Below are 25,129 nucleotides of genomic sequence, written 5' to 3' on the forward strand. Positions count from 1 at the left end.
CTGGCCCCTGCACAGGACCCACAGCCACCTGTCCCAGCGCCAGAAATGAGACAGAGGGAGCTCTGCCCGGGGTTTGTCTATTCCTAAGTGTGGATCACAGAGGCGGTCACAATTTAAGTGGCTAAAAAACTTGTCTGTATTCAAGCTGGCCATCTGATAGGTTCTGTCAGGTCACAGAGGAAGCTGTAAGCACCCCTTTGCAAGAACATCACTTCCGAGACTATGCTTACGTTAACCCATGACAATAATTCAAAGTTGTTGAGGGGAAAAAAATATTTTCCCCTCCTGTTTTATTTTAATAATATATGTTTGGGTTTGTTCTAAACTGAGTTACTAAAATGGAAATGGCTTTTGGTTGTGTCCGTTCTTATAATTCTAATTTTTATGTCAATCTAAAGTCTTAAAATCAATGCTTAGTCTTAAAATCAAAGCTCAAATCAAATGATCTGATTTTGGAAAGGCAAGAAAAAAAATCTACTGTTGTAAGCTTTTTTCTAAACCAAGAGGCTAAGAAGACATTTTATTAAAAGCCATACAGAGAAAGTCTTGTAATATAACAGTGAGGAATAGGGCAACAGGTGAACAGAGTCTTCAGTCAGAAAACATAAAGGAAGAATGAGAAATTAAACTGGCAAAGCAGCCTGGAGGTTATGGGATCATGATTGCTGTGTTGTTGGCAATATTGATACCTGCTGCTAGTAGCAGTAGAGCTCTGTGGCAATCTACTTTTAACCCACAGTATTTTTTTAATACTTTGCGAAAACACTTTCCTATAGATGTTTGCTTCTCTGTTCTTCATGTAGGTATCATGCCAGTGTATCATAACATGTTTGCGCTCATGAGTGAAACAGACAGAATGTGGTATCCCCCAAATCACATCTTCCATGTAGATGAAGCAACCAGACTCATCTTAATTTACCGGATAAGGTAATAATCTAAAGAAAACGTTACACACTTTTCATGCTAAAAAAACCTGAGAAAACACAACCAATATGATATTTAGTTGAGCTGTAGTTTCTCTTAGAAGTTATAGACAGATTGCTGGTGCTTTCTGGAAAACAAGGAGCTAAAAGAATCAAAAAATATTGGAGTGATATGAATTATGTACTTTATTAATTTTATCTGTCTAGTTTACCACTGTCAGATTGAAGAAACAAACAATAAAAATACAGCAGAAGTAAAAATAATACCTTTCTTAATAATGATACATCTCATCTCCTTTGTGCTTGCCTGTTTGAAATGCAGAGTAATTACCCTGTGTAGTCATGCATGTTTCTGCAATACAACCATTTTTCCCTAACCTTATATTTGAATTTGGACAGCTAAAACTATCGTCACAGTTTTCCTTTTGTTAATTACTTAGTGTCTTTATATTGTGTAATTTGGCCTGAATGTCTCTTTAGGAACTGTTTCAAAAGAAACTGGAAGACGCTAATAAGATTCTCTGTGTTCTGATTAGTGAGAATAACTTAGCAAAAGTCCTTATTCCTATCAGTACAGTATATCACCCTGCTTAAATACTGTAGTGCTTTAAAACACCAAGAACTGCTGGATCTGAAGCCTTCATTGACTAACTGGGGTTTCATAGTGGTCCTCCAGACCAGCCAGCACTAGTTTCATGTGTATGAGAGCAGTAATGTCTGATGTTGGTAACCAAAATGTCTGTTTATTGATGTTTGCTTAAATTTATTTCCTACCAGGTTTTATTTTCCCCACTGGTATTGCAGTGGCAGCAACAGAGCATACCGGTATGGCATTCTTCGTGGTGCAGAAAGCCCTGTCCTTGACGATCTTGTCATGTCTTACCTATTCGCACAGGTATGATTTGCGTGGTTGTTTCTAAATGCAGTTTGGTAAAGGTTATTAGTATTTATTCCCGTTCCATCTTCTCCTAGTAATTCTGTAGGCTCTTGAAGGCTTGAAGCCCTCTCAAGCTCGAAATTAAATTCCATGTCCTATTGTGTATTTGGAGAGATGAAGTTCAAAACAGTGCTTTTAAGCATGATAGCAGCTGGTACTCCTTATGAATAAGTACATGTTTTTGTGGATGAAGTAGGTCATTCAGTCTTTAAAAAACTAAGCCAATAAATCCCCCCCAAACAAGCCAAACATAAACAATCAAACAACACAACAGCAGCTCCCCCCAACAACTGCACCCCAAATCCTTCTTCTTGATAAACAGCACTACTACAGTTTTCATTTGTTTTCTTGCATCCTTTCTCAGTGGCGAGCTGATTTTTTGGATGGATGGGTACAGATGCCTGTTACTCATGAAACACAAGAAGAATGCCTTGGAATGGCTGTTCTAGATATGATGAGAGTGGCCAAAGAAAAGGACCAAACCCCAATGGCCATTTACAATTCAGTCAGGTGATTCTGTCATTTGTAACTGTTTCACATCTATCTGATGCCTAAATGTTGTATTTTTGCACGTTAGTATTTAGGAGGAGGTGTTCAGCTGTTGGCAGTTGATGTATTCTAATGGTTACATAAATTTACCTATTGTGTAAACTAGAAATTAAAAGAAAATTTGTGTAATGATGGCCATTCATGATTTGGAGACATGGATTTGACTCTTAATGAAAGGTAAGGCAGCAGCTTCTTATCTGAGAAAATATGTAAGAAATAATTTGAGGTGAGATGCCTTCTGAATGTCATCAGATCCAACCCCATGTTCCTGTCAGGGCCAACTTCAAAGGTAGATGAAGTGACTCAGGGCCTCATCCAGTCAAATTCTGAAAATGTCCAGATGTGGAGATTCCCCTATATCTCTGTGCAGCTTTGTCCTGTGCATGACCACAGAAAGATTTTCTCTATACCTAATCAGTCCACTCTCTGATACCGATAATCTTCTCTTGTCCTTTCATGTTATTAGGAGATAAATCGTAGAACTTGAGCCTTCTTTTCTCTAGGCTGACCGAATCAGCTCCCATATGCCTCTTCTCTCATGTCATGTGCTCCAGATCTCTGCTAAACTTTCTTGAGTTTGTCAGTTCGCTTGGGTGTATCAATCCTATCAGTTTCTGCTTCAGCTGAGTTAATTCTGTCCCTGCTTGGTACTTCGTTGATGTTTGTTTTTTAATGAAACCTAATGGGAGAAGTTAGAAACAGAATGAGTCCAGCTCGTTGAGGATGACAACTGCAGCTCTTTCATGTCTTGATACAGACTATGGACTGTGAGATAGGAACTTCAGTGAGACCCAACCACAGTGTTGTATTCTACCCACCTGTATTTTCAGCCAGGAAATCTGTCATTTATCCATGTAGTTGCCGTGCAGTATCCTCTTCACAACTTCTACACCAAACAAAGCAATTATGTAACTTCTGCTGCCTTGCCTCAGAACTTCACTAATGAAAGAACAGACATCTTTGAATTTATGGAAAATGCATTATGTTATTTATGTTGCAATTGAGTGAGGGTAAAAATGGAAAATGGAAGAAGACTGCGTTGTGTTTGAAAGAACATATTACAGATGTAGGAGAGGATCTCTGTTATCCTACAGCTGAAAAAATAACGGTACATTTAGAGGAAATAGTGTTTTCAATGTTGACTAGTTTAGCACAGAACTAATTATCTTTGCTGGATTTAATGAATAAAATTAGTAACCTTTTTTTCTGGTTATGTATTCACAGCTACAAAATGTTTTTACCTAAGTGTGTGCGAGCAAAAATCCAAGACTACCACATTTTGACACGAAAAAGAATAAGGTACAGGTTCCGCAAATTTATACAACAATTTGGCCAATGCAAAGCCACTGCCAGAAACTTGAAACTTAAATATCTCATAAATCTGGAAACCCTTCAGCCTGCCTTCTATTCAGAGGTTTTTGAAGTAAAAGAACCTGGTGGAGGTCCTTCTGGAGAGGAAAGTTTTGCAACCGTTGTAATAACTGGAAATGGTGGAATTCAGTGTTCAAGGGGAAAACTTAAAGACTGTGAGACACTTGGAGAGCAGGTAATTTTTAAAAATTATTTTGATAACTGAGCAGTTTGTTATGGAACAGAGTAATAAGCTTATTTTGGAAGTTCTGATTTAGCTCAAGCAAATTTGGTAGGCAAATTTTACTTCACAATAATGATACAATTTCCACATGGCTGAGGATCACAGAAATATGTTGACTTAAACAGTGCAAAATTTTAAAATCAGTTTTTTATTGAAATACTAGAAGAAAGTTGTGTAATACTTCTCTGCTTGACATATAAAAAATGTGGAAATGTAATGACCATGGCCCCAGGTGTAGGTAAAATGCAGAAATGCCCCAAATTCTCTTTGAAAACAGGGATCTAAGGACTCCAAACAGGTTAATTTCCCTATACCTCTTTCCTGCTGCAGTTGGACGCCTGCCAGTGCCTCAGTTAGCAAATTTAAAGTGACATCTCTGTGAGTGTGGAGTCCATATAGTCTTTGTTCAGGAATTAGGTGCTAAATGGTTCCTATTGGATTAGTAATGGTTCCTAATGCCTAGTAATCACATACTGCTGCATTTTTATTTAAGGGTATTATTTTGTGTGTGTATGACTTCCCATCGTGACTGTTCATTATGCTGAGTTTGCCAAAACCTGGTAGAAACTCAAAGCAGTATGCATTGAGAGTGCGGGAATTTTCCAAAGGTAAAAGTAAAGGCAAAGTGGAGCATGTATGAGTTTTTCAAAATAATTGCTTCTGTTTGGTACTTTTGATTCATAATATATAGCAGGTAAGATCAAACTATAAAAGGTTGTTATTTTTACAGTGTGCTGTAATAATTTGTAAAAATGCTATATACTAGTGGGTTTTTTCAGTACTTAGCAAAAAGTAAACCTGATTACATGTCCATATTTTTTAAAGTGTGGTGTTCTCAGATTATTTGTAGGCTGACAATTACCTCATTCATAGTTATGTATCAGCCCTCTGCCTTCCCTAATTTTCCTGTAAGTGCCAGTTGCTCTGGCAGGAGCTATCATAAATGTCAGATTTTGCAATTTCTGGTTTTAGGTGTGCAAAATTTAGGCATACTGTGCTGTTTGGGCTTGTCAACCAAGCCTTTACTAAGAGTAGTGTTTGAAGGAATAATATTTTTTACTAAAGATCGCCAAATTATTTTTTCATGGTTAAAAATATTATCATTCCATTATTGACACTGCATATATTTTCACTGGTAAAGAAACTTTATAAATAGTTTGAAAACTGAATGAATTAATGCAGCTGCTTGTAAACATGATCATAACTTGTTTCAGTAAACTTTACTGATGAACTGTCATTCAGGTACTGAATTGAAAAGTAATTTTTATTTATTTGTATGTAATGACACGTGTGGAATAGATTGTGAAGAAATTTGTTTCGCAAGTTGACATTTTCAACAACCAGATGAGCAAGTAGATAGGACTGAGAGGACAACCTTTTCTTACACTTCTTCTTCATTCCTACTACAGATTTTGCAGCTTGTGTCACTCTGAATGAACTCATGACATTCTGTATTGTTAAAAGGCTTTGTAAACATGTTTAATCAGGATGCCAATAGTATGCTCACAAAAAAAAAGCCCTCTCAAAAAAGTGAACAAAATGTTCCACTGTTCACAAAATACTACAGAGCAAGGAAATATCTACAGTTATAAAAACCCAAACCCATATGTGGATATTAATGTTCACAGTTCCTGGATCCCTGTCTGTTCTTTAATTTATGTTCCTAGTGATGATTCCATAAAGAAAAAAATCCTTTATTTGCCTGTAATGACATGTTTAAGGTTTTATAATCCTCTTTGTTGCTAGCTTATGAGTTCAGAGTTGTGGGAATTCCAGTGCTGCAAATAGGTGAGGCTTTTAAATTGCCATTTATGTTATTACTGAAATTATATAATATTTGTTTGCAGGATTTACAAACATACTGTGATTTTCCTGATATCATTGATGTCAGCATTAAACAAGCAAGCCAAGAAGGCTCCAGTGAGAGAAGAATTGTCACCATTCACAAACAAGACAGCAAGAATCTGGTCTGTTTACTTTGGTTGCTGTTCTTTAAAATAGATACTGCTTTGAGCAGGCTGTGTGATTGTTGTATGCATAGTATTGTATAATCCATGACCATGTTAATTAAGCATGAGATAACACTAAACACTTATCAGCAGTGTAAGTGGTGTATCAGAACACTAAAGCTCTTCTGCATTCAAAGCTGTGTGCTTGGAATGAAATTGAAGTAGACATTTATATGTGAGGAAAATTTCTGGTACACAGATTGGTTCTTTTGTTTATTAGTCTTAAACCTGAGTCCATGGTTTCAGTTCTCAAGTGTGCTGTTTCCATGGTGTCCTGATAAGCTGCCTGCTAGAGACCAACACATTGAAAAAGGCTTCAAAATACTCTGAAGCAATGATAAAATAAAATAAGTATCAGGATAAAATTAATGTCATTGCTTTTACTGTTTACAATTCTTTGAAGAAGATCTTTCAGAAACTATTTTATACATAGATGTAAAAAGTTTTTGCTTTAACTCCAACCTTGCACTTGACTCAGGTTTTCTAGCAGGTATAACTGTCACAGAGTTGTGGAGTGGGCTGACCCTGGCTAAGCACCAGGTGCCCACCAAATCTGCTCTAATCACTCCCCTCTTCAGCTGGACAGGGGAGAGAAAATATAATGAAAGGCTTGTGGGTTGAGATAAGGATCTGTCCTTATCAGGATCTGTCCTTAAGGAGCATTCACCGATTACTGCCATGGACAAAACAGAATTGTCTCAGGGAAATTAACTGAATTTGTTGCCAATCAATTCAGAATAAGGTAATGAGGATAAATCTTAAAAACATTTTCCCACCACTTTTCCTTTCCCTGTGGGCCAACTTTATTCCTGATTCTCTACCTCCTTCCCCTCAGCAGTGCAGAGGATTGGGAATGGGAAGTGTGGTCAGTTCATGACATGTTGTCTTTACCTCTCAATCCTCCTCACACTCATCCCCTGCTCCAGCAAGGGATCCCTCCCATGGGGGACAGTCCTCTGTGAACTTCTCCAATGTGAATCATCTCCACAGGCTGCAGTTCTTCATGAACTGTTCCCGTATTGGTCTCTTCTGCAAGGTGCAGTTCTTCAGGAACAGACTGCTCTATAGGTCCATAGTGGCCAATGGGGCCACAAGTCCTGCCAACAAGTATATTTCAGTGTAGGCTTCCCATGGGGTCACAACCTCCTTGAGTCACATCCCCCTTCTGTGATATGAGGTTCTTCCCAGGCTGCAGGTGTATCTCTGTTCCACCATGGACCTCTGTGGGCTGCAGAGGCAGAGCTGCCTCACCATGGTCTGCACCACAGGCTGCCGTTATTTCCAGGTCCTCTTAAAAAGGAGTTTGAAGGCTCCAAATTCTTGACACTTACTCAAAAACACCAGGGTTTTTTTATTGCTCTCTAGCAAAGAAACTGCCAAATAATTGTGTTCAGCTGCTAGGTGGGTCTCCAGTGTCATAGGCAAACACATATTAAAGGCTGTTCTGTTGGGTTATACTACTGAATGAAACCTAGGGGTGACTCAGAAAATGCTTCTCTATTTTTGTTTTATTTGCAGCAATAAATATGTTGTTGCAGATGGATTTAATTTTGTTCTGCTTTTATCTGTTCTGCATACTGTGCATAAGACCTTTTTCACACCCATTTTCCTTTGACCACATTGTTTTTCTCTGTGCTTCTATCCACTGTATGTGTCTTCACAGTAGTAAAAGCTCATCTTTTATCTATGATCCAGCTCAGAGTGCCAGTTTTTGCTGACTAGTAGTTAAGTTTTCAGGCGGGTACTTTCGTAGAGATTTTTCTTTTCTACTTGAAGGCAAACATATAGATCTTTGGTAAGTAAAGGCTTTCCTTTAGGAAAAAGAACAACACTGTATTGCAGTGCAGTAGGTATCTGGATGCTGAGTTGCATCTACTTGTTTTTCCCTTTCAAATACTCTTTCATAGTGGCATTCCTCTGCTGTTTCATATATTTAGAGTAAGGGGTTTTTTTTTATGGCAGATTTCACAGAATTGTGGAATGGTTGGAGTTGGGAGGGACTTTAAAGATCATCTGGTTCCAACCCCCCTGCCATGGGTCAGGATACAGTCCATGAGAGCAGATTGCTCAAAAGAGCCCATTCCAGGGATAAGGCATCCACTGATTCTCTGTTTTGTTTGGTTTGGGTTTGATTTTGAGCACTGAACGTTGCTATCAAGTTTTGAATGATAGAAAGAAGATAGAACATGCTAATATCAGTTAAAAACTGCTTCTATTCATGTTTTTAATGTGCGCATATATGCATATCTTTTATAGCATTATCATATCCAGGAATTTTCTGTTGCCTCTTAAAAATTGAAATTCTCTCTCTCCCCCCCCACACCCCATTGTTCTCTGGCGATTGAACAGGAGGCTGAATTTCAGTCATTAAGAGAAGCTCTCTCCTTTGTATCATTAATTGATGGATATTACAGATTAACAGCGGATGCCCATCATTATCTCTGTAAAGAAGTAGCACCACCATCAGTCCTTGAAAATATCCAAAGCAACTGTCATGGACCAATTTTGTAAGTATTTTTTCAGTAATACAACAGTGTGATATCATTTTTGGAAGATGAGGTTTAGTTGTCTGTCAGCTGTGGTAGGCATCTTAAAATATTTTTTTTATTGCACTTATGTAACATAAAATGCTTTGTATTTTTCCTCTTTATTTTTCACTTTGCAAAATACAGTGCCTTTTTGACATGTTACAAAAGTTAAGTGGAAAGATCATTCCTTGATAAGGATAGAAATAGTTAGCAAGGCTTGTTTAAGAGGAAATTTGTTCTTATTGTAACGAGTGTTGTTTTATTTCAGCTCTTCTTTCTTGTTAGCCCTTTTCCTAGTTAAACGCACATTTTTCACCCACACTAATGTTTTGCTAATTTTAGTTGATTTGTTATGCAATTTTTTTATAGCTTCTTTCATAATGCATGTCAAAAACCATATCATAAGCTGTGGGGAATATAGTTTTTTTAGCCCCTAACATTTCTCATTGGATAAATAATTGTGATGATTCAGTATTAAAAATTTTTAACATACTTTTCTTTACCACCCTATATATTGGAAAATAAAGATATTAACTTAAAGAAAGCTGTACAAAATTGAAAGTTTGAATTGTTGTGATACTAGATATCTGTTAATGTTGCTCATTACTCAACCTCTGATATTCCTGAATTTTTAAATTATGCAATATTAAACATTTCTTTTTACTGTAGCATGGACTTTGCTATCAGTAAACTGAAGAAAGCGGGTAATCAGACTGGTTTCTACGTCCTTCGCTGCAGTCCCAAAGATTTTAAAAAGTACTTCCTTACCTTTGCTATAGAGGTTTGTATTCTGTCTTAGTGCCTCTTTAATCTTTGTTGTGATATAACAATGAGCCTGAGATGTTCAGTAAATGATTCTGAATTTTCCCTCCAGAAAGTTAGTCTGATGTGTATATTCTATAGCTACTTTTGTCAGACAGCAAACTTTCAGGGTCTTGTGAGATACATCAGAGTTGGTATAGAATTGCTAATGCACATACCACATGCTTAGGAGGCCAAGACAGGCTGAGGGAAGAGAGTTTAAGAGTTCTGGAGATAGTAGCGTGGATCTTGGGACTGTGGTAAATACTTGGGAGATGGAGCAATTTGGTGGGTTTTCTGTTGTTTTTTAAAGTTTGGAGGTTTTTAGTTGAGGTTTTTTCCCTGGGTTTTCCACATACCTCCTCCCCCCTCACGACTGGGGCTTCATTAGATTGAGCATACAGCCTTTGATGATCTGAGAGTGTCTCCTTCGCAGGTTCCTCTGGGTTTGGGTCCTATCCCCATCCCCAGTGCTGGGCCAGCCATATTATTTGACAGCTATTACATCAACACAAATCTCCTGGGTACATCTGGTGTTAGCTAGAGAGAAAGCCACCCTGTAAGTGCATATGGTTCTCATGCAGCCAGAGAACCAGATGTACCTCTTCTCTGTGACATTGCAGCTGGTGATAATATAATGCTTTAATATTGCTGTTAAATAATTGCATGGTGTTGTTTCAAGAATGGGTTTCTCTTTAATTACATTAGCAGAGCTGCCTTTGTGGTTTTAGCTAGGGAAAGTAAAACATGAATTTTCCTGCTGGTGTACAGCAAGCTAATAAGTTTGCTAATACTGTCAGAGATAAGTACATCTCTGAAAATGACCAAGTAATGCTGATGTGTGAATGGAGAAATGTTATGTCCAGTCAATGAAGTATGTTTGATAGGGAATTTTGTAGACAAAGAAATCAGTTCCCGAACAAGCTTAGAGAGGCAAAGCTGAGAGCCAAGCTTGCAACAGAAGACTACGATTGCCTTTAAGTGACTTCACCACAACTTTTTTTTCCTTTTTCTGAGTCTTGTGCAAGTCATTGGAAGGCTTTTTATATTCAGAATTTGCTGGAACATTTCCTGCAGTATTGAAATACAAGACCACAAAAACACTAGTAAGAATTCAGCTTGTTTAAAAATGTTTAATGGTATCTTTTCAAGACTCATTGTAAAAATAATTCAGTGCATGTTGAAAATCTGTATTAGGAAGTAGTTTCTTAGAACTGTACTGGAGATGACAGGAAAGCAGCACTACAGCTGAGATCTCCAAATGCCTGCCAAACAAACATGGAGTGTAAGCATTGGGGTTATTGCTTCCAACAGAGTTTTGTTTTGATGTAACCCCATGTCAGGATGAATAAGCTTTCATTAATTGCTCTGAAGGATTTTTCCTAGGTTCCATTATCTGTTTTCTCAGCTCCATCTTTTCAGGTTTCATTAACATTTGTTTTTCTCTAGCATCAGCATACTAGTTCCAGTGATGGGAGTAGAGTCATGTTTTCTCAGAATCCATATTACATAGTGAGAACAAAATAACAAGTTATGATCATATTTTCCTGAAGCATCCTTTCATTAATTAGTAGAGTGCAATACATTTAAATAAGCTTTCAAATATTAAATATTAATCAATTTCATTTTTAATGGAAAACTTTCTGCAGCGTGACAGTATTACAGATTATAAGCACTGCTTAATTACGAAGAATGAGAACGGAGAATATAATCTTAGTGGAACCAAGAGGAGTTTTAGTAACCTTAAGGATCTCTTGACCTGTTACCAGACAGAAACTGTCCGTTCAGACAGCATAATTTTCCAGTTCATCAAATGCTGTCCTCCAAAACCAAAAGGTAAGAGAGAGATTATTTTTAAGCAGAAAGTTTTCTAACGTCTAGATTAAAGACTTAAAAATAAGTTAATACTAAATGACTCTCAGGTAGATACATGATACAAAACTGGGAGGAACTGTTGATACCCTTGAAGGCAGGGAGGCCCTTTAAAGAGACCTCAACAAATTAGAGGATGGGGCTATCACCAACCGTATGAAGTTTAACAAGGAAAAGCGTCAGATTCTGCATCTGGGGTGGGGCAGCCCTGGATGTGTGTACAGACTGGGGAATGAGATTCTGGAGAGTAGCACTGTGGAAAGGGACCTGGTGCTCCTGGTCAATGGCAAGTTGAACCTGAGTCAGCAGTGCCCTGGCAGCCAGGATGTCCTGGGGGGCATCAGGCACAGCATCGCCAGCCAGGCAAGGGAGGGGATTGTCCCGCTCTGCTCTGCTCTGGGGCAGCCTCACCTCCAGTGCTGGGGCAGTTTTGGGTGCCACAGGATAAGAGAGATATAAAGCTATTGGAGAGTGTCCAAAGGAGGGCCACGAGGATGGTGAAGGGTCTGGAGGGGAAGCCGTAGGAGGAGCAGCTGAGGGCACTTGGTCTGTTCAGCCTGGAGCAGCCTGAGGACAGACCTCACTGCAGTCTAAAACTTCCTTGTGAGGGGAAGAGCAGGGGCAGGCACTGATCTCTTCTCTGTGGTGACAGTGACAGGACCCAAGGGAATGGCCTGAAGCTGTGTCAAGGGAGGTTTAGGTTGGATATCAGAAAAAGGTTCTTCATCCAGAGGGTGGCTGGGCACTGGAATGGGCTTCCCAGGGAAGTGGTCACAGCACCAGCCTGAGAGAGTTCAGGAAGTGTTTGGATGATGCTCTCAGGCATGTGCTATGACTCCTGGGGATGGTCTTGTGCAGAGTCAGGAGTTAGACTTGATAATTCTTGTGGGTCCCTTCCAACCCAGAATATTCTGTGTTTCTGTGATATATTTGTGTGGGTTTTTTTAAATTTCAGTAACCTATTTGCTCATCTTCTTAGTCATAGTTTTCAAGTGTCTGCCAAATTTTAATTTGGTGTAAGATAGTCTTCCAGAAGTAATTATGGTAGCCAGTTTCATGATTAGAAGCAAAACTGGTTTCTTAATTGCAGTGGATTGTGTGCAGCAGCATTTCTTCTTCCACCAAGTGTTTTCATGTGTTGAGAAGGAAAGAGCTACTAAATGGATTCTTTATCGCAGAGAACACTTCCATAGGCAATGGAACCAACAGTGTCAGTGAATTTCTGTCATGGTTGATCTTAGCTGCATTATGCCAAGTCTGCAGTGTGGTTTCAGCTTCTTTTTAACACTGGAAAAATACACATGGAATAGACCTCCTGCCTGAGGATTGGATTTTTCTGGAATTTGCATTTAATTCTTTTGCCTACCTTTGATATTAGTATTTATTTCCTTCATGAAATCTTTAAAATTCTGCCCTTCTAAGTAGTACTTCTTACAGTTAATATTTGTCTCTATCAGTCCCTATTTAAAGAAAAACTTGTCAGAACAGACTATTTGATATAACTTTTGCTTCTCTCAAATGTGATTGAAAATAGCCAATGGATTCAAAACCTTAGAAAAGATGTAACAAGTAAATATGTATGCACATAACAGAGAATAATTTTGTAACATTGTTCCATTGAAACCTAAAATTTATATGCATCAAAATGATAACTTATTGAATAAATATAATCATGGATGTGAGCAGATAGCCACAAAGATATACTTTTCAGATTTAATTTTAGTATCAGACCTGCTCTACTTTGTAATATAAAAGAAGGTAATTTACATCCTGTTTTCTGTCCCTAATTGTTACTAGAAATACTGCAGCAGTTAAATGTGAAAGGAGGTAGGAATGTTTTCAGAATGTTTGTCAAAAGTAGGAATACTTAAAAAACATAAAACCCATGAGTGAACCTAGATGCTTTTGCTGATTAGAAAATATCAGACTTTGATTTAAATTAAATACTGTGTGGCTTTTAAAATAAACTGATCTCAATGTGATATCTTGTTTGTGTTGAATTAGCAGCCCCTCATTAATAATCCTTCTGAAATGATATTGGTTTAGTTCTATATTTTACAAATTTACTTTGGTTTTCCTTTCCCTCTTTCTTCTCCCAGATAAATCAAATCTCCTAGTCTTCAGAAGCAATAGCGTTTCTGATGTACCTTCATCACCTACACTACAGAGACACAATAATGTCAATCAGATGGTCTTTCACAAAATCCGTAATGAGGACTTGATATTCGTAAGTCCATTAGTTGCTTTTTCCACTGCAGAAGTTGGGTTTAATATGCACCGAGTTTTAAAAACCTCAGTATGTGTTTAAAAGAATCTTACCTGAGCTAGGAGATTTTGCTGTAATCTTTCCTTAGAGTTGTGGAAAAAAAATTATTTTGTTTTCCAGTAATGCAAATAATTTCTTTTTTGTAATTGAGAAGCATCATTTTGACTGCAAATAGCAGTTGTTTGCTTCTAGAGATGTCTAAATACAGATTTAATGGAATTGCTTCTTCTCTGGTTCTTGCAGCTAGTTATTTTCTGAGATCCTTGAGTAGTCAATAAAAAACAAGCAAAAATTTAAGATGTTTCTGATATAGTTGCTTCATTTCCCTCTCAGCTGAACTCTACAGCCAGCACACCTCTAAAGATTTGCATATGTTTATGCTGGGATTTTTTTTTAAGATATCTTTTGAAACAGGCAGGTTTTTTTATGCTTTTTTCTATCTGTATCCTTTCCTTCTTAGGAGGAGAGTCTTGGACAGGGCACATTTACTAAGATTTTCAGAGGTGTGAGGAAAGAAGTGGGAGACTATGGCCAGCTCCATCAAACTGAAGTTCTTTTAAAGGTGCTGGATAAAGTGCACAGAAACTACTCTGAGGTTGGTGTGATTGTTGACTGCTACGTAACATTTGTCCATGCTATGCTGAGCATTACTTTTCTACTTTTCTTGAGCGTTACTCATCTACTTCATAAATGAGTATTTGTTATATGGTAGGGGGTTGTATGTTGAACCAAGCTAATGCTTGGAATTGTGACACTGAGAGTATGGATTTGAGACTGGCTTTGGGAAGTACGCGTTTGTATTTTATTTCCCCTGTTCCTGCCATCTGTGAGAGAATTCAGAGCTTACCCACTGAGAACTGGAGAACAGTTAATTTATACAATTAAAGTACCAGGGGAGAGGTGGTATTGCCACAGGATTGTCTTAACCAGTAATTCATTATTTACAGACAAGGGACCACTGTTTATGGAAAAACACGTCCTCTGGGTAGACTGTCTTCAGATTCTCCAGTCAAATCAAATAATCAGAAGTATTTATGTATGAGAAAATCTTGCCATACATTGATTCACCCCTAATCACTGAGACACGTCACTTTTTGAGTGAAGCTTTTAGCAGACCTGAAACGCCTTTGTGCAAAAAAATAACGAACTGGTAGTGTAATTGAGCCCAAGACTGTGTATGTGAGAATTTAAAGACTTTCACAAGATGTAGTAGTGTTTATTATAGGAATGTAATATATACTTCATATACTGCTTATTATTTATTTGATTATGTTATGTAATTTATTCAAATTTCTAATTATCTAGCTATGTTTACAGCAAGCCGAGAGAACCAGTACACTATTTAGTGAACTTTTTAATTGTTTCAGATAAATCTGTATGAAAATACAAGTAAAAAAGGAAGAGACATTTCAGATGGCTGGTATTCATAAGCAGTGTAGGCATACACCTTGGACTATTGAAAACAATAAAAAAAAAATTATAATTTTGATAACACAGGTAATATATTTATTTATGAATATTAACTGATTCATAAAGTATGAATCAGTTACTAAAAGCTCAGAGTATAGAAATAAAAATACAGTCACCTGGAGGAAAATGTTCTCATTTTCACTTTGGTTGGTTGGGTGAATAATCAGTACACAGGTGTAGGTGGAGATGCCACTGAACGGAATAAAAAATGAAGAAAGAAATAAAAGCATTTGAAACTTTCCTGACAAACTTGGAAAAGGTCTTGCAGTAATGGATGAATTACATAATACTTTTTCTCTTTTAACTAAATAATGTGCTAAAAAAAATAAATTGTGAAACTGAATAGTGCATTATGGTGGACTAAGTTAGAAAGTGAGTCCTGTACGATGAATTTGCCTTCAGTTTACTTTATTTACTTAATTGACACTGGAAAAAAAAAGATTATTTTTAAAATGTTGGGATACACGTGCCTGCAGAGAAAAGAGATCGTTAACCTATCTGGAATGTGTACTGTTACTTAGAAAAAGAAAATTAGAAAAAACCCTCCACAACCAAAAAACTGAAATAAAAACCAACCAAACAAGAAACAGTTGCCAAACACAAACCAACAACAAACAATATAAAATATGTTACATTAGGGTCTTTGCAATGAGATGGAAGTTAAAATATTTTAAAAAATGGTTTTAGTAAATTTATTAGAATTTTGGGGCTTTGTTTTCACTGATATATTTTCTTTGTCAATCTCCCTCTCCTGCCAAAAAGTCCTTTTTTGAAGCAGCAAGTATGATGAGCCAACTTTCTTACAAACATTTGGTGTTAAATTATGGAGTCTGCGTCTGTGGAGAAGAGAGTAAGTAGAAATTAGTTATCTTTTTGTACCAATTTTTTTTATACATCTCTCATTAGAGTTTGACATTGTTTTTGGGTAAAACCAGGGAAAAAATGAACAAAACAACCCAAGTTCAACACCAGCTGGACAGCCAATACATGTTCACATTGCAGTAGTATTAGTCTTGGTATCTGAGAACTAGTTAATAGTAAAAACAAAGAAAAGGGAAAACTTGTTTAAAGTACAGTCAATGTGAATATAACCTGTATAAATGACTCAGTCATGTCTGTACTATCTGAGATCAGTTTTGCTGTGCCTCTGAAATGAGCTTTTGAAATGCAAGAAAAATTGCAGCCCTGCATCATATCAGCTGTGATTAGCTAGAAAGGGAGGTACTGTGCTACCCAGAAAAATCTTCATTTACTGTGATTAGAAACAGACATTGCCACCTTTTTCCACACATGCTGACTTTGTGAGCAAAAATATAACTTTGTGAAGTTTGGTTTAGAGGTCCCGTTCTGAAAACATGATTCTGAAAACATGTAACTCAACAAACACACTACGAAGCAGCAGTAAAATCTTCGCATTGTCTGCAAACGTTGAATGTCTTTTCAGTTTAGCTTACTGCTTTGTGACTATGTGTTAATAAGATTTTTTTAAGAACACCTGAAATACATTTATACTGTCTTGTAATGAAATCTTAATTTTGGATGGTTGTCACTCGGTAATGTGTGTTGTTTTAAAATAGACGCTGCTAGATCTCACTTCGACAGTTTTTCCTCTTCATTCAGTCTTTGGGCTGAAATGTCAGTTTGCCCTAAACTCATTTTTTTTCATACAAATTTAGAAATTTGTATGAAGGGAAGCATTTTGTAATAACCATATGGGCATACTATGTAGGTGATTACCTTCATTAGGGAGAAAGAATTTCCAAAAGAGACAGTGGATTCTGTGGTCATAATTTATGTTTGTAATCAGAAATTACCTCTCTTAGGAGGCTGGAAAAGGCACAGCAGTATGTTTGGCCAAGAATTTGTGCCAAAACAACCACGTGGGGTTTTTTCTGTTTTATTCATTGTACCACACAGAGGGACTATATATAAAATTTCTAGTAGATCAAGCTTATAATTGAAAATAAATTGATGAAAGATGTATATGGTTACTTATTTCACCTTTAGATCACACCTGTCCTCTAGAAATGGTTCTCTTTCTGAAGGCAGGAGACTTATTGCAGTTTAAGGAGAGGCAGTTACTAAGAAATAGGAAGACCAACTCTTACTGGTTCTGTGGTTTACACACTTGGATGTACAAATTCGATAAAAATTGTTTCACATAATTGCAAAAAAAAAAAAAAGAGTTTGCTGTCTGTAATACGAATTTGTTTAAAAATCTGTTTATTTGTTACAGCCAGATATAATACTGGTAGTTTCCAGTGTGAGCATCTTGCAGCTAAGGGCAGGTGTTCAGTCATGTGATTTGAAGTTCTTGTGTAGAAAGTGATGAGGACAGCAGTTCCTGTTTCTGGAGTTATTTGCTAGATGGTTGCATGAGGGCATATGTCATATACATATACACAATTTTAGGGCAAATACTTGTCTGTTTTCAAGAAAAGCATCTTTTGTCAATAAAGCATTGCGTTTTTCAGTACGTATAGGTTGTAAACAACTATGAAGTGAATTACTTGAATGTTACTCAGCTTACCACATTGATAGTGCTGTACACTACTATGCTTCATAAGCATTTACGTTATTGTGCCTTTCAGGTGAGGGTGAAAAGATGGTCACTGACTTTTACCTAATCTGTAAAAGGTTAAACCTAAATAATTAAACCTAAAAGATTAAATCTAGTAACTTTGCATTTGAGAAGGAATCAGGTGAACTTCCACACCCTGAAGAAGTATAAAGAACATAAAGTATTTGTGGCAATACTCAGATACCACAGAGGTTGAAACTTAAAGTTAGATCACCAAAAAGGTATCAAAAAAGGAGTAGTACTGGAGTCATGAATGTGTCCTGAAATTTCATTGTTTGTTGTTGGTTTTAATTGTAACTCTCTTTATCATTATGAATCAGACATCCTTGTACAAGAATATGTAAAATTTGGATCCTTGGACACATATTTGAAAAAGAACAAAAATAATATCAATATTTTGTGGAAGCTGGAAGTAGCCAAACAGTTGGCATTAGCCATGCATTTTCTGGTAAGTGGTTCAGTTTTGTTACTGGCTGAATTCAAGTGATTCAGACTAATGCATGTAGAAAGGCTGAGCTATTACCTGAATTCTTGAAACTCTGGAGGGTGTTTGATAATAGGTTGGGCATATACCAGCTATTTAGTAGATACCCAGAGAAAGACTTTGTGTCTTGCACAAAGTGTAGTTGAATGTCCATTATTTTTTCATGCTTTATGTTTCAGTGTGAAATATAAACAGATTTCCACTAATGCTTTCCCCCCGTCTCTTCCACAAATCAGTCCTTTCTGGACTTCCCACCTCGGCTCATGAAGCTGAACATAAACTATTTCCTCATGGTGTTAACCACTGGGAGGGGAAAACACTGTACTCCTCACACTCCTAGTGCATTCTTCTTGGGCATTAGGTCTCAACCTTAGAGTCTTTCTAGTTCAACACAAAGGCCATTATTCAAGACAGGATATCTAGATAAGTCTTTCCTTTAACAGAATTTAAATGTTCTTACATTAATTTTAAATGGATGGATGAGTATTCTGCTGCGTTAACACGTATCAAATTGTTTCAGACTTCAGGAAGATAATGAAAATTGGCTGAAAACTGTAACTTTGAGAGAAATTAGTGAGGTGCCTGAAGTTTGATCAACTTAATTATTATTTTATCATTATTTTATTTGCTGGTATTTCCCTCATGCTATACAGTATTTATTTTTAAATATCTCTTCAACAGTAAGACTTCTTTTGTCAGTATGTAAAATATGCATTTCTGTTTATAGGAGGATAAAGGCCTTGTTCATGGGAATGTCTGTGCAAAAAACATCTTGCTTATCAGAGAGGAAGACAGGAAGTCTGGAAACCTTCCATTTATAAAGCTAAGTGATCCTGGCATCAGTATTACAGTTCTGCCAAGAGATAGTAAGTCTTTGCATTATCTTTCTTGTTTATTGCTTCTGACTTGAAAAATAAGTTTGGGGTTGGGGTTTTTTTCTGACCACCATCTAAAATAATTCTGTTATAGTAAGTTCCTTGATTTATCTGTCATTTTATAATTATCTCTGTAGTCCTAGCCAAGCAGTTTTGAGTGTATCTTTTTTATTAGCAAATAATTACAGGAAATAAATTCTCAATTGTGTGACCTTTTTTCCCCGCTGTTCTCATTTTCCGTTTCTTTTCATTGGTAGTACTGTTGTTATATTATATTATGTATACATATATTATATATGTAAGTGTATAATATAGTCTGTTGCCTTTGCAGATAGCTGCTGAATTTAGTATCCTTGATCAAGTATTTTATGGCTTTTTGGGTCATCCACCGTTAAGACTGCTCCAATGCTTTATAAACAGCAAAATTAATTAAATTGAAAGTGTGTGCAAGATTGTTATGCTAATGGAATGGTGGAAGTAACCTTACTATTATTATTGTGTTTTTTCCGTCTTATAAAAACACTTTATGCTTGGTACTTTTATAGATGTCTAAAGAAATAATGTATCTAACAGCCTATAATTAATGCAGTGTCATTATTTGCCAGTAAACTATTTAAATTCTCTGTGTTTTAATGTGAAGCTTACGTTATTCTTATGAGATATCATTTTAAGGAGCTCTAAATCCGAACCAGTACAATCCAATGTTTTAGTTTGTTACTACAGTCAATAGCAATAGCTTAAAAATCAGATAGTGTAAAACACTTTTTCATGGTGCCTTTTGCTGTGCCATAATATGCCAACCACTATCAAAGTACTTTTTACTCTTTGACATCTTGGTTCTCTGTGGTAGCCATTAAGTCTTGGTAACGTTGGGGGAAATACAGAAATCAGAGAAACAATGTAACATGGAAATTATGTTAAGGCAATTTTATTTTTAGGCTTATTTTACAGTAAAACTACTGGTCCTCCATTCTGATTCACAAATACTGTTTGTATTTTTGTCCGTGTTCCATAACTTGATTTTTTAGGTGGGAACAAATACTTGGAAAAGTATTAATAGTACATTACAGAGTGAAATACCTATGTATACTGAAGTAATTTTTACCAAATGTTAGGGAATTTTCTGGTTTTATTATTCGTCTTAACAAGTTTCCTTTGTGTGATTGCACAGTTCTTCTTGAGAGAATACCATGGGTTCCTCCTGAATGTATTGAGAATCCCAAACAACTAAGCCTAGCTACAGACAAATGGAGTTTTGGTACCACTTTGTGGGAAATCTGCAGTGGAGGAGACAAACCACTGAGCGCACTGGATTCTTCAAGAGTAAGTATTACTGGGTCTGCAGTCATAGCAATTCTTTGAACATTTCTAATTTAGAACATCTGCTGTTGTAACCACATCAGCAGTGGTGTGGCCTATGACCACTGTAGGAAAAAGACATTTTTGCTTGTAGATAATAATCAGAAGAGATTATTTGAAGTTTGTTTTTATGTTGTTCGTTTCTATTTTTAGGGGAACAAAGTACAGAATTTTCAGTATTATCTAGTTCATATTTTTATTGCTTTCTTGCAGCAGTGTGTCACTTTAAACAAAAAGTATGCGTGGATTTTAGTTGACATTCTAGTAACTGAACATCTTAAATACAGTAGCACTTTGTGTGTTCCAACAGTTCTACTATTTTAGCTAAACGAAAAATGTTAACTTTTATCTCAGGTAGGGGCAGAAGATGGAGGGGAGACATTTTCCATAAAAATATTGTATCATATGTATTTGCTTCTTTAGTTGGAAGCGAAAAGAATACTTCACTATGATAGAAAAATACTGGTAGTATTATTTTTATAAAGGTACTGTAACCTTCCCATAAAGCCTGATCTGGTTTCTCAGGTATTTTAATCAGCTCTGACAAGAATCTACAAGGTTTACCTAGACCTAGCTTATAGATATCTAAGTATTTCAGAAATTGCCCTACATTGTTTTGTAATACTCACAGAGCTTTTCACAGCTGTGCGCTCAGCCAGCTCATAGGTCAGTAGAATTTTCCTCTGGACCTATCCAGTTGAGGATTTATGAAATTACCAATAAAGGAGACACCATTTTTCTCATCTCTCTCTATCTTCTTATCTTCCACCAGTAACTGACTGGAAGTTTCTGAACTGATCACTCTAAATTATACCAGCCTTGCTTTTGATGAAAATCGGTTAGATGTACATTTGATGAGATAACAAGTCTAGGTTTAGAGCTGTAATTTTTGGCTACTCTGGTGAGACTGTTAAGGCTGCTGCAACTCTTCATGGTTGTAAAATGTACAATTACTTACTGGTTTAATTCCAGAAACTACAGTTTTATGAAGATAGGCACCAGCTTCCTGCCCCCAACTGGACAGAACTTGCAAACCTTATAAACAACTGCATGGATTATGAGCCAGATTTCAGGCCTTCTTTTAGAGCAATTATACGTGATTTGAATAGTTTGTTCACTCCAGGTGAGTCTGTGATACAACAGGATCAAAAAGAATGCTTATTCCTACTGGTTCACTTTCTTTTTAGTATGTTTTTTGCAATACATCATTGTCTTTGACTGCAAATTACTATATAGAAATAAAGGTGGCTGTCAATATTCTGCTGAACTTGAAGTATGCCAAACAAAAGTAGAACATGCCATGATTGTAATAAGGCTATTCCTTCTCTTGTTCACTACTCTGTGCCTTCTGCCTTCTGTTCCCTTTCTTCCCTTCTTCCTTCTGCCTCTCAGATTATGAGCTATTGACAGAAAGTGATATGTTGCCAAATATGAGAATTGGAGCACTTGGATTTTCTGGTGCTTTTGAAGATCGGGACCCAACACAATTTGAAGAAAGACATCTTAAGTTTTTACAGCAGCTTGGCAAGGTAAGATGTTTCAAAAATCTGTGATAGTTTAGGAAATAACTATGGTTTTCAGTTGACTTTTGATGACCCCATATACATTATTTACAGTGAAACTTTTATTTTAGAAGTTGTGAATTTCAGTCATATCTGAGCAATGTGTGCCATTCCTTTGTGCTCTTTTTTCACTTTCACAGTATCCTTACACAGAAGAAAATTAGCTGACCTCCACAATGAATCCAGTCACACCAAAAGGCTAAAGTATTTTTCAGTAATGAAGAGCTGCCTGACATAATCCTTATATAGATACATAGATATACAGATATATACACACACAGTTGATATTCAGTTAACAACGCTCTGGAGCAGTCTTGCACAAAACTAGTGGGGTTGGGGGTTTTGTGCGTGAATATTCTGAGAAGTCTGAATATAAAGTCTCTAAATTCAAAAGGAAAATACATGTCTTTGAGATATATGTAGGCCTTGAACTTTTTTGCCTTTAGAAATCAGCATTTGGTTACTAGTTTTTTAAGCCGTTGCAGCCTGGCTGTGTGAAAGCATACCTAGACAGCTGACCAAGTGCAGCTGGCAGATCTTCACCAAGCACTATTTTACTAGAATGGTTCTTTGCTGTTTTATTTGGTTTTTACATGCTAGCTGTATATTCCTTTGGCTTCAAGTACTGAAGCAGCCTGAAAGTGAAGTAGCAGAACTACTTCTGTTTGCAGGTGGTTGGTTGTTGATTGTGATAGTGTAGCATAGGGAGAACAACAGAGTGGTAGGTCATGGCTGCATAAAAGAAGATAAAAGACAATATAAATTGAGAAAGATGAAAACAGAGCATTGAAACAAATGGGAGAGGAGCCAAAAAGAAAAAGAGCAGAATTAAGAACCAAGACAAAGGGATTTATGCAAGTGCAGGAAAAGGATTATGCCAGTGGAAGTGGAAATTTGTGAAAGATAGAAAATAGATACACATCACCACCTTTCCTTGTCTTTGTTTCCTGTTCTGTCTGCGTCCTTTCATGGAATATGTTTCTTTTGCAACTGTTACCCATGATCCTGCATTTTTTTCTGTCAGGGAAATTTCAGGCATTTCACTTAAATAATTAATCACATCATCTTAATGCTTAGTACAGTGAGCTCTGAACAAAAACTACACTCTACATGAACAAACATGTACACTAAGAAACACAAAGAGAGAATGGTGTGGGCGTGTTTTTAATTCCCAAGTGTTTCCATTTGTGACATAGGGAAATTTTGGCAGTGTTGAGATGTGCCGGTATGACCCGCTGCAGGATAATACTGGGGAGGTGGTTGCTGTGAAAAAGCTGCAACATAGCACTGAAGAGCACCTTAGGGACTTTGAAAGAGAAATTGAAATACTTAAATCTCTGCAGCATGATAACATCGTTAAATACAAAGGAGTATGCTACAGTGCAGGTATGTATACTAGTATATTGAGTACACCTAAATATGCATACTGAGAAATTCAGAGAGGTAGTGTTTATGACAGTCACTGACTTGTCCTAAATTTACCAGGACTTAGAGAGTACAGAACAAAGGAAGTAACGTCTGTTGTATACCACATCTCAGTACAAGGTGGATGTTGATTCAGTCACCTCATTGCAGAATTTGATTAATTTAGAGAATAACTTTAAATATTTGCCCAGTTTCTTTCTTTTAAAGCAAAAAAGTTTTCCTTGAAAATAATTTAGGGTTTAAGTGGGAGAATGCACAATTTTTTAACTGTTCTTGTTTTTTTTCCTCAATGTAATATTTCAGAGTGGGTGTTACCAATTTTTGCGTAGCCTATACAATAAAAGAGTATACAGGAAAAAGTTTCAGAAACTGATCTGTTTGAGTGAATTGATGATGCCATTTAAGATGATGAAGTAAAGCATGGGTTTTACCTCTGCCCAGGATCTTACTGTAAAAAAAATAATCTTCAGTTCCAAATAGGGCTGTTTTGAAAGATGGTAAAATTGGTGACAAGTCAGTATCACTTGCCATTCTCAGTTTCATCTTGACAAGACAGACATACAGACTTCTACTTTGCCTTAGCAATAGTAGCTGAAGTATTGATGAGATGATGTTGATTAGTGATACATTAATTTATCAAGCATATCCACATTGTTGCTAAGTTTAAATAAGTGGCATAATGAGTTAATTAATATATGAAAAATTGCATAGTGATGTATAGATCATAAATTAATATTTTTGTGTTAAGTCCATTTTGTATTATGGCTATTGATAGATATTTTAAAATACTTATATTTAAAAACTTGTCTTTGGAAAATTAAAGAAAATAGTACATTTGCATTTTTCATTATTGTTGTAAAAGGACGTAGGAATCTAAGATTAATTATGGAATACTTACCATATGGAAGTTTACGAGATTATCTGCAGAAACACAAGGAGAGGCTGGACCACAAGAAGCTTTTGCTGTATGCATCTCAGATATGCAAGGTAGGGCATTTCAAATTATATACATCTTTCAATGAAATTGTTGTTTTGGTATATCTTTTATAATGCTGTTGGGCTGCTAGCACCACATAACCCTAAAAAAAGGTAGCAATATATGTTCATAACTTCTCAGTATCTTAATACAGGATGCTGAGACTGGCCTATCTGCTGACTGAGGCAGAATATACTCTCTTTTGTCACTAAGGCGACTGGAAATGAAATATTGTAGGAGTTAATATACTCACTCAGGCAACCTGTCCGTGACATTCTATAACAGAATTTTCAGAATGTTGACATTCCGCTAAAAAAACACCATAACAACATATATATATATATGTATATATATATATATGTGTGTGTATATATATATATTTACTTATATGTTTACTTATATATTTATTTATATATATTTACTTGAAACTGTAAGTAAGAGCAAGGATTTCTGTACACAGAGCTAGGGGCCGTAGAAGTACCCAAACCTGTAATAAATTATTTGGTACTGAACATCATTCATAAAATCGTGAAAAGCAGTACAAACATCTGATCTTTCTTGTGGTATCTCATTTTCCTTAGAGGGCTTATGCCTTCCCTAGTTTTATTCTGTAATTATGCTTTAGATATAAGAAACTAGAGACACCTGAGATTTCATTGCATGTTTAGATGTTTGGGAAAAGGAAAAACAAATGGGGGTGAGGGGGAGAGAGACAAAAATAAAAAGTACAACCATACCCCCCCCTCAAGGCATGCACCAGCAATATTTTTTAATTTCTTTTCCCAATACCTACATCAAAGACATGGAAACAGTAGGTTACATAAAATTACAGAATCACAAAATCAACTAGGTTGGAAAAGACCTGTGAGATCATCAAGTCCAACCTATGACTGAACACCACCTTGTCAACCACACCAC

At 36.4% G+C, this 25,129-nt stretch overlaps 1 protein-coding gene across 4 annotated transcripts in view; it reads left to right on the forward strand.

The window, feature by feature from the left end:
• JAK2 (Janus kinase 2) overlaps positions 1–25,129 on the forward strand; it is a 90,854-nt gene that overhangs the window by 54,369 nt on the left and 11,356 nt on the right. For all 4 annotated transcript variants that reach the window (XM_017732802.1, XM_017732800.1, XM_017732801.1 and 1 more), the window contains 18 exons: positions 804–927; positions 1,701–1,818; positions 2,225–2,370; positions 3,634–3,955; positions 5,851–5,970; positions 8,362–8,519; positions 9,210–9,321; positions 10,991–11,177; positions 13,313–13,440; positions 13,940–14,074; positions 15,712–15,799; positions 17,851–17,978; positions 18,742–18,880; positions 20,061–20,212; positions 21,221–21,371; positions 21,641–21,777; positions 23,007–23,196; positions 24,098–24,222. In XM_017732802.1, coding sequence (XP_017588291.1) covers positions 804–927; positions 1,701–1,818; positions 2,225–2,370; positions 3,634–3,955; positions 5,851–5,970; positions 8,362–8,519; positions 9,210–9,321; positions 10,991–11,177; positions 13,313–13,440; positions 13,940–14,074; positions 15,712–15,799; positions 17,851–17,978; positions 18,742–18,880; positions 20,061–20,212; positions 21,221–21,371; positions 21,641–21,777; positions 23,007–23,196; positions 24,098–24,222 — 2,660 coding nt within the window. The remainder of the gene's footprint in view (positions 1–803; positions 928–1,700; positions 1,819–2,224; positions 2,371–3,633; positions 3,956–5,850; positions 5,971–8,361; positions 8,520–9,209; positions 9,322–10,990; positions 11,178–13,312; positions 13,441–13,939; positions 14,075–15,711; positions 15,800–17,850; positions 17,979–18,741; positions 18,881–20,060; positions 20,213–21,220; positions 21,372–21,640; positions 21,778–23,006; positions 23,197–24,097; positions 24,223–25,129) is intronic.

This window comes from Corvus brachyrhynchos, unplaced genomic scaffold, assembly GCF_000691975.1.
Source record: "Corvus brachyrhynchos isolate BGI_N302 unplaced genomic scaffold, ASM69197v1 scaffold194, whole genome shotgun sequence".
In the NCBI taxonomy this organism is placed as follows: Eukaryota; Metazoa; Chordata; class Aves; order Passeriformes; family Corvidae; genus Corvus; species Corvus brachyrhynchos.